Source organism: Stylophora pistillata, chromosome 7 (genome assembly GCF_964205215.1).
Source record: "Stylophora pistillata chromosome 7, jaStyPist1.2, whole genome shotgun sequence".
In the NCBI taxonomy this organism is placed as follows: domain Eukaryota; kingdom Metazoa; phylum Cnidaria; class Anthozoa; order Scleractinia; family Pocilloporidae; genus Stylophora; species Stylophora pistillata.
Window position 1 is genome coordinate 32,020,219 of NC_142525.1, and position 9,370 is coordinate 32,029,588.

A 9,370-nucleotide genomic window follows, 5' to 3' on the forward strand; every position below is an offset into this window, starting at 1 on the left:
GGATTCAGTTTAGTCCTTCTCATAATGGATTTTAATGAGGAATTTTCTTTCAACATTGGAAGTGTTTTCCTGACAAGCTGAAATACTTGCGGATTGTTGGGATTGTAAGTTGTTACCAGACAAAGGAGGTTATTTTCGGTACTTTGTTTTCTCACACTTTCTCACTATTACTAGTTACTCGAGTTTCACGCTCTAGGCGTTTAATAAAAAACGTTTCGGTCCGAGACCTTCATCAGTTGTAGTACAATGACTTAAAAATTCCTTAAATAGATTTATATAGGGCGTGATGACACTTATAAACAAACACAGTAATTACTACGCGAAAAATTACCGCTATAAAAAGAAATAGAAAAATTGCCGAATCCACTGAAAATGTTAACGAACCAGCGTTGACTTGAAAGGCGAGAACTGTACTAAAATTCCCAATTAACGCTGAGACTGGGACCTTTGATGCCCGCCCAATTTGAAACAATTCTCCGCATTAATTATAGTTTATTCTTTTTTTGGAGTGAAATTCCTGGCGCTTATTCAAGCCGAAGGGTGCCAGAGAGAACAGCAGTGCGATCCAATATGCTTCTTTGGTAATTAGAAGTTTCTCGATGTTACCTGAATTGTTTACTGTTGCCTGCACTTGATCAATGCATTGGAATGAGAAATCGCTTAAATCATGTGGTGTTTTGTTAAAATGTACCGCTACTTCACAGGTCTTTTTCTTAGTGACCATAGCAGACTTGTGGTTGCGAAATCTAATCCTAAAGTCATTTGTTGTGGAACCAATGTATTGTAGGCGACATTTCTTGCACGAAGCCAAATAAATTATGTTCTTAGAATCACAGGAAAGTTTCGATCGTATCTTGTAACTTTTGCCTGTTTGAAAACTTAGAAAGGAGTTAGATTCAACCAAGAAGTTGCGACAAAGATCGCATCTTGTTCTATCACATTTAAAACATCCTTTGACCTCGGCAACCCCTTCGCTTTCAGTGTTAGGGCCATAACGGGATGGCGCCTACAACTCTTTAAGGTTTTTAGATCTGCGGAAGGATGCTATGATGGAATTTGAAGGAAAAAGCTCTTTTAACTTGGGATTGGATTCCAAAATACCCAGATGTTTTTTAATGATGCGACTTACATCAAATAAATTTGGATTAAATGTGGTCACAAATGGGAATAATTTCCTCTTAGATCTGGCCTGAGTCCTAAGTAGATCACTTCTAGGTATGGTAGAGGCCTTACGAAACTGGTCGTCCACTAAATTGGAAGGGTAACCCTGAGTAACAAGATAACCCTTGTATTCGGTTATTCTCTTGACAAGAAAAGCTTGTTCGGAGCAATTTCTTTGTAACCTGGTCGCCACACTATAAAGGATCGCTTTGAAAACGTGTTTAGGGTGAGCACTTGATGGTGGGAGATACAGGTGACTATCAGTTGGCTTTGAGTAAACGTCTGTCCTAATAAAACCCTCGATAAGATGTAGAGTTAAATCTAGCACATGGAGCTCTCGTTCGGAAAAAACTAATTCCAATTTTATAGTGGGGTACAAAGAGTTTATAAATTCAGTAAACTCATGCAGTGCCGGAAGGCCTTGTTGCCAGAGATCAAAAACATCATCACGGTATCTCCACCACAAAGCCGGCTTTATGTGGCCAGAGAACTTAGCCTGAAAATCTATTTCACCCATGGCAAGATCTGCATAACTGCAGGCGTTCTTAGGGCCCATGGCTGTGCCATGAACCTGTAGAAAGAAGTTCTCTCTGAAAACCGAATGATTGCTCTTCAAACAAATTTTAACCGCTTCTAAAATGCAATTAGTGGATGGAAGTTTATTTTCTCTGGCATTCAGTGCCCTTTTAACTTATTATATATATATATATGGATTAAACTTGGTGTCCGGGTATAATGTGTGGTAGGCGGAAAAAACAACTACATATATATCCCTATATTATATATATAATTATATAATGTAGGGATGTATATGAAAAAGAAAAAAACGACTACATATACGTCCCCACAGACCTGTTTCGTGTCTGCATCGATCGTGATTTTTAGGCCATTCGATTTAAATACCTTGGTCACTTGCTGTTTGATTTTTTCAATTTCTCTTGGTGTGGCTTTACAGACTGCTAGACCATCGTCGCGAATGGCCTAAAAATCACGATCGAGGCGAACAAAAACACCGTTCACTTCCTAGAAGTAACCTCTGACCTCAAGAACGGAACCTACGAACCTTTTCTGAAACCCAACAATAAATTACTTCATATTTCATATTCATCGACAGAGCAGCCCCACCCCCCCCCCCCCCCCTCCCAGCGCTACTTAAGAACATCCCAGAAAACATTAACAAAAGACTGGCGAGCATCTCATCTAACGAAAAATTTTTCAAAAAAGCCATTCCCCCGTACCAAAAGGCACTCGCTGATAAAGGGTATACACACAAATTATCATACAACCCGTAAACTACCCAAACATCAGCGATAAACCACAGGAGAAATCGCTAAAGAAACATCACTTGGTACAACACTCCATGGAACTCCATCGTCAAAACCAGTCTTGGTTTGCCAACATGACGAGGTTACCAAGCCGTTGTGTCGTGGTACAAATGTACGCGGACGTCCACCATCGTTTTAGCGTTTCACTGAGGACACGAAGAGCCGCCTGGCGCCGATCGCCGGGCTGAGATTGTGTGGCTAGAGAATTGAAATGCCCTTGAATTCTGCGGTGGATTTGTGGCCTTGGGTACATTTTAGCTTGGGATTTTTTACTTCGTTCGGCAGGCTGTCCGGACAGAAGTGTTTGGCCTTGTCTTCTCTTTATGTGGTAGAAAACCAGGATTAAAAAAAATCGCTTAAATCAAGTGAAATCGGTAAAATAACGACACCAGGAGCAAACAACACACGTATGGAACAAGGTAAGCCATTTTTATTTAATATTTTCGCTTTTAACCATCTCTGTGGATATCTTGTAGAAAATCCCCTACAAAACCTTATAAATATGCAAATTGTGTTCCTTGTGTGGTTCTCAAAGAGAGCTTGGGCTACCTGTGGTATAACAGTTTCAAAGGCGTACTACTGCTCTGTGTAATAGTTAACTGATGGTGTCGAGAGATTCCTCATGTGTACTGCGCTAGTAGTACTCTCTCTCAGTTTCGTGTTAAACACTCCTTTTTCGATATCAACAACTGAAATACAAACACAAAAGCAATCTGTGAGTTCTCGGAAAACAGAGTTTTAATTTAGCAAGGTTTTTAAAGACGTGACGCGCCCGCAGGCGTTGCTGGGCAGTGTATTTACGTAATGGTAAATTTTGTCCCTTGAGATATTGGCCGCGAGAACTGTGAACGAAGAAGATAATAAGGGGGGGGGGGGCTCAACCGCTACTTGGGTGAGTTTAGAGCAGAGGTGACAGCAAACATGGATGGTTTTAACTACTACTGATTCAACAACAATTACAGAGGAGGTCCGTGGAGTAAGTTGCAAAGTCCGGTAAAGCATTGAAATTCCTCTGTGGACAGACGCGCGAACATTTTACACCATTTCATCAGTATGAATATTCTCCATACTGTTCTCTATACAATTTCCTCAGATGCTGACAAGGAGAATTTGCTTATCAATCAATTGTTTCTACAGTTGGTGATCATTTTTATCATTCTCATGACCTTAATGTGTGATTCAGGGGTGATAGTGCAATGAGAAATTAGATGCTGGCCGGTTTCTCTGAGGTTGAAGAGTTAATATCATCAACATTCTTCTTCGACCAGTTATTTCATATCATATCTAGGAAAAACCAGCCACCTCTTGTCTAAAGAATCGCTTCAGATGTCTTACATTTGAAACAATTTTCTTTGCATCGAGAACTTAACTTGATCGTCTCCTGGTATGTATTCGTATCGTTACGGAGCCAATCTCTGTGGCAAGGAAATAAAATGCAAAAATAAAAGTTGAGAGATACAGACCATATGATGTCGGTCTCTTCGAGCAAGCATTCCTTAGGGAACCAATCAACAAGAACGTGACAAGAATACCAGCAAAGGCCAGCAAAACGAAGTGGAAGGATTCTATTTGGCCCCTAGATGAGCCTTGCTTCATATCATGTCGGTATTTTCCATGGCTGTACTTGGAAAAACAGGAAGACTGAAAAGAAAAGAAGACACAAATATGTCTGAACAGTTCACATTCTCTTGATCCTCCAACTCCTGATTTCCGCCAAGTTGTACATCTCACAGCGAGACGCAGCAATGAGTATTGCATGTCATCGTCAACACAATTTGAGTTCACCGAAGTATACCACTCGGAATTCGTTCAGTCTCCCTCCCTCCCTCCCTCCCTCCCTCCCTCCCTGAAAATTGACTGCAACGAATTGAAAATTCGCATTGAATAAACCGGCCAAGGCTAGAACTCAGACCTCCCGGTCCACCGTACCTCGCACAAACCTCAGCTCAGCTTTCTCGCCGCCTGGCCGAGAATTTCGATATCGGATCGGCTTGGATTCAAACGCCGAACATTCAGGAATAGCACCTAATGCAATGTATTTCTTTCTTTTTTCTAATAGATTTTTGTTCTTCTGGTCCCTAACTAAATTAGATAAATAACTAATACGGATTACATGATTGGTCAGCTTTATTAGGGATCTGCGACTAATTGCAGGTAATTTCAAAATCTGAAAATACTAGAAATCAGATCCTGTAGTCAAATCAATCATGGTGATTGCATTATCCCTGCAATGATGAATATTCCAAGCAATTTTAAGCTGATCGTCCTGATCGAAGTGCAAAATTACTTAGTGTATTTCAGTGGTTTAGAAACCTGCCAATCCTTGTCTTCATCGTCCGAGCTGTCATCGTCCATCCATTTTGTTTTCCATGATTTCTCCCGATCAGTTTGGCTTTGCAAACAGTCTTCAAGGCCCTCGTGTCCTTCTTCCACCGCAAAACCCACCCTGACGGTAGAATAATCCATCGATTCGTCAACGATCGTCAAACGAGAAAATTGATTTTTCATTTCCTCGGTGCCACAGTCGAACAGCCATATTTTATCCACTTTACCATCCATCAGGCCTTTTAGGAGTGCGCTTTCTGTGGAATATTCTGCTTAGAAATCAACCATAGAGAACTATCCATGTTGATATGAAGTAAACCCTCATCATTTAATTATCTTGCATCTGATAATTGCTAGTCCTATCCACTTCTCACGTGCCCTCCCGTTAGCGGGAATGACTCAAGGAATCCCTCGAGTATATGCACAACGATGTTTTCAACCACCACCACACCCCCAACCCCTTATTCTTAAGGAACAATAGTTTGCCAGAAAAAAGCTACAATTGTCCCTCCCCTCGGGGGTAAAATTAGTATCCTTGTAAGTGTCTGCTTTGTTTGGGTCTGCTATGTTTGGGTCTGCTTCATACAGTTTTAACAGTACTTCTCGAATCATTTTTAAGACTTCGGGTTTCTGATCTACACTTTTCATTGTTACAATATTGTGACGGAGGGCGATAACTATAGGACGCATCTCAAAATAAAATAAAATACACACTTAAATGTTCCTGATCATAGAAATGACCATGATGGAGAGACCTTTAATAAAGCTTTCTTTTGAGTTTACGCGATGTAATGAGTAGCCCTAAAAGGGGCTGATAAAAGGAATTCTTACTGCATTAAGTCAATCCCGTACCCAGACCTTTCACGGCTAAGCGGTTCTAAGTCATAGCAACCTCGTTCCCAGGGCCTTTTCCCTTAGTTCCCCCAACTAATGGAAAAGGCCCTGGGAACGAGGTCGAAGTCATAGTTTCACGATCGGATCTGAGTACGAGATAAGTTATACCCCCTAGCTAATCCAAAAGCTACAACATAAATAAAGGAAACATGGAACATAAAAGAAAAAAAATATAGAGAGTAAGTCAACGCACCAGTGACGTCGGCTCCACGGTTGTATTTCTCAAAGAGGTTTCTACTTCCCAAGGGAACACCAACCTATGACGAATTCTGTTTAAGACACAACGGCTATGCATAGCTAACCTTGTGTGATATGCACCGTTTAATAACGAAAAATAAACTATCGGAGGTTGGGAACTTAGGGAACGAGGAGGTGGCGCAAGAACTTAAGAGTTTCACCGCTATATTTCAAGTCGGTTAGTTCTGCGAAGTTGACTGCTCTAGACCACTTTCATAAATGGCTGCCGGGTTAATATTCTTTTGTTTAAATTTAAATTAGCCCTTCCGGCCTCGCTTGAGATAATGTATTATTTTGAATTTTGTACTGGAGAACGAGGCCAGAAGGGCTAATTTAAATTTAAAAAAAATAATATTAATCCGGCAGCCATTTACGAAAGTGGTCTATAGGCCTTGAATGTTCTTTCGTCAGCCAAAAAGATTCTAGTATCTCTCATAGCTGGGGCGGATCCAGGGGTGGTTTGGGTGGTTCGGTCGAACTCCCTAAATTATCCCTAAAAATGCTGGAAGTCATGTTTCTGAAGACCTTATTTCCAAAATCTCCCGGGGGAGCATGCCCTCGGGCAATTCTTCGAGCCCCCCTTGACTAAATCCTAGATCCCAGCATAGTGCTCGAACTTTAAATATAATCAAACAACTTCATCACATGCCGTGTCATACCTTACATCCAAACATATCATTTAAGGGACGTAATCCATCAGCAGTGATGGACGAGGAGATCTGGGCTGTAATGGTTGACATCAACAACATTCCAATGATCATCCACAGTGAAGCATACACCCGAGCCAGCGATGATTTAGGAACTTTGTCACCATAACTACCAAGTCAGTGATAAAAGATATAGGCGGAGTATTATTTATAAATCCTTCAGCGTCCTATCAAAAATTCTGCAATTTGAATGGCTTTGCTACTTGGCATTTATTCCCTGTTAGATAGTGAGGATGGTGCAGCCTCGTTCCCAGGGCGCTTTTCCCCTCAAAGAGGGAAAGGCGCCCTGGGAACGAGTTTGAGGACAGTGACTATACATTATTACTAAAACAATCAGATTTTCTACGCACTCTCAATTTCAATACGTGGCATTTTATGTCGGGCTTCGCCCACATCAACCATTTACAACCAATATATCAAAGAAATTTCGAGCTCGTACATGTACATATCATATTCTACATGTTAATCATAAAGCGTCGTCATGATTACGTCATTAGCTTCGGCTGTCGCGAGGAAAACTGGGTTAGAGCATAGTCGGCTACATTGTATGACAAGAGAGAGAAATATCGTGTATAGAATTTAATCGGCCATGTTAGATGACAAGACAGATTATTATAATCTTTGCATTCTCTTACCCCACTGTTGTCATGGTAACCACTGCCCACCACAATCCGTCTTGAACGCCTCTCCAAAACGAGTTTGGAAAATGACCCGAGTTTGTTCTGTGATCCTATGAACAAGTTAATAGTTGTTAAAACTAAAGAACGATGACAGTTGTTACGTGTAAATAGCGACCAAAATCGAAATTTGAAAGGACGAACCATACTCTCGTAAGCTTTTGCGAACTGAAAATTTTCTGTTTCAAATTACTGAAACTAAGAAATGAACGATCAACGCATAAAAATCCTGCAATACAGAGCATTGACAAGTTCCAGTGATCCGATGAAATTTCATGCATTACACGAGGGTTCAATATCAAAGAGGAGAGAAACATCTGTTGTTAATGTAGTCTGTTTTCGTTTGAGTTCCAAAATTGTTTTTACATTAAGGCGACAGATCGGGATGTCATAGAGAACTGGTATAAGATAGGATAATTAACTGAAAGAAACGTCGAGTTTTCTCCAATGTTTTCTTAAATGCGACATTCTTAATTTTCGCTTCGTTTAGATTATCTAACCATTTTGTCCCTTGTCCAAAAACGTTGTAGAAGTCTGTTTTCTATTTCATACCATTTGTTTCGAGAACTGGAAAACCTGCCTATAAAAGGTAACTGTTTTCGTACACGTCAACTGACTTTTATTTCGTCGCCGCCCAATTTTTAAATACATTTCTTAGTTTTCCTCTTAATAAATTCGGAGTGGATTGAAAAAGATCTTTGAAAAGAAACATCTGTCGGTGACGTGACGAATTCTTAAAACTTTCTGGTTTGGAGCAAAGGCAGTTAAAATACTCAGAAAGAACTTTAAAAAATTAATTTTAAATCCGTTCCGTCAGCTTTTGTTCATGCAGATTACAATTTTGCGAACGACTCCCTGAAGTAATTTACGCCGTCGACGCAATCGTGAAATTTCAGATAAAGCGGAAAGGTATACTGATTACTGTCAGTATCTTATGTCCCAAGAAACGTCATTTGTTATCTTGAAAAACAATTTTTCGGATAACGAGGTACTCGATCTTAGTAAAGTCGATTAAGCATCAGCCTTTGCCATCGTATCATTCTGAGGATCAAATTTTGTGAGGATGTGTAAAGAAGTTTCTGAATACATACCAAAAACCAAATGGCAATTCCTGACAGCATGGTTGCTATTATGCAAAGAACAAGAAGCTCCCATATTTGTGCAAATGCGTGAACAATTTGTCTGCTGGTGGCAAACGATTCTTCTTTGATGGCTAATACAGAAGTGAACCATATTTCTAAAAGTGTAACACTTGAAGTGTTAAAAAAAAGTGGAAATGTTACATTTACAATCGGAACTTTACAATTTCCACCTGTTTCATTGACTTTTGAATAATTCGTAAAAAAGCAATGAAGGATATTCTTCACAGTGTCATTCCACCTTGATTGTTCATATCTAGGAAAAAACTCCTCATTCCAGTTGAACCTCGCACAACTATCAATTAAAGCATTTTGCTCCTTCGACGGGTGAACCATTTTGACAAGTGAAACGATTAGAAAGAAGATGAAATACTCGCACAACATTTTGGCGCAGGAGACAGCCCGCACGTTCTGTTGATTCTCGGTGGAAGCAGTGTTTAAGGACCAGTAAGCGCAAAGCAGTTATTAAAAGTATCTCGTTATGCAACCGACAGATGTTTCAACGGAACTGTTTTTTCTCTGATCTAATTGCACGCATTTGAGTCTTGGCAGGAAACCTTCAGAATGAGATATGGCATCACTATAATAAAACACTGTCAAGTTTTGTTTTAAATGTCAGAATCTCATGCATTGGGGGGCATTTCTTTTTCAGATCTTTACAAGAGATCTCTTTGTCTCTGCAAGCACAGACTTCATTAATTTCGGAAGTAGGTCTATGTTAGGACATGGGCAGGCGGAAGACAGTTCAGCGGCAATCGAGGCAGATTTGTCACTAGTCTTTCCCTTCTGTCCATCACCCAACAACCAAAAAGGAGACAAAATATCAACAAAAAACACCTTTGTTGATGACTACCTTTAGAATATATTGAATGTCACGTTTTTCCAAAAAAAACACGCAAAAATCG

The 9,370-nt window shown here is 40.1% G+C and overlaps 1 protein-coding gene across 1 annotated transcript; it reads right to left on the reverse strand.

Annotated features, from left to right (window-relative positions):
• Window positions 1–2,749: 2,749 nt before the first annotated feature.
• On the reverse strand, window positions 2,750–8,979 carry LOC111330304 (uncharacterized). Its single transcript, XM_022935145.2, has 7 exons — window positions 8,418–8,979; window positions 7,285–7,379; window positions 6,602–6,758; window positions 5,899–5,962; window positions 4,800–5,080; window positions 3,950–4,127; window positions 2,750–3,175 (listed from the first exon to the last, which is right to left on the reverse strand). Exons 1-7 carry the CDS (start codon window positions 8,847–8,849, stop codon window positions 3,063–3,065), a joined length of 1,320 nt encoding a protein of 439 aa, XP_022790880.2. The 5' UTR covers window positions 8,850–8,979; the 3' UTR covers window positions 2,750–3,062.
• Window positions 8,980–9,370: the final 391 nt, after the last annotated feature.

Coding starts and splice junctions, on each gene's coding strand:
- LOC111330304 (XM_022935145.2), bottom strand. CDS start 8,849: ATGTTGTGCGAGTATTTCATCTTCTTTCTAATCGTTTCACTTGTCAAA. Junction 5,963..6,601: donor ATGATATGTTTGGATGTAAG/GTATGACACGGC, acceptor AATTCGTCATAG/GTTGGTGTTCCCTTGGGAAG. Junction 5,081..5,898: donor CCGTGGAGCCGACGTCACTG/GTGCGTTGACTT, acceptor ATTTCTAAGCAG/AATATTCCACAGAAAGCGCA.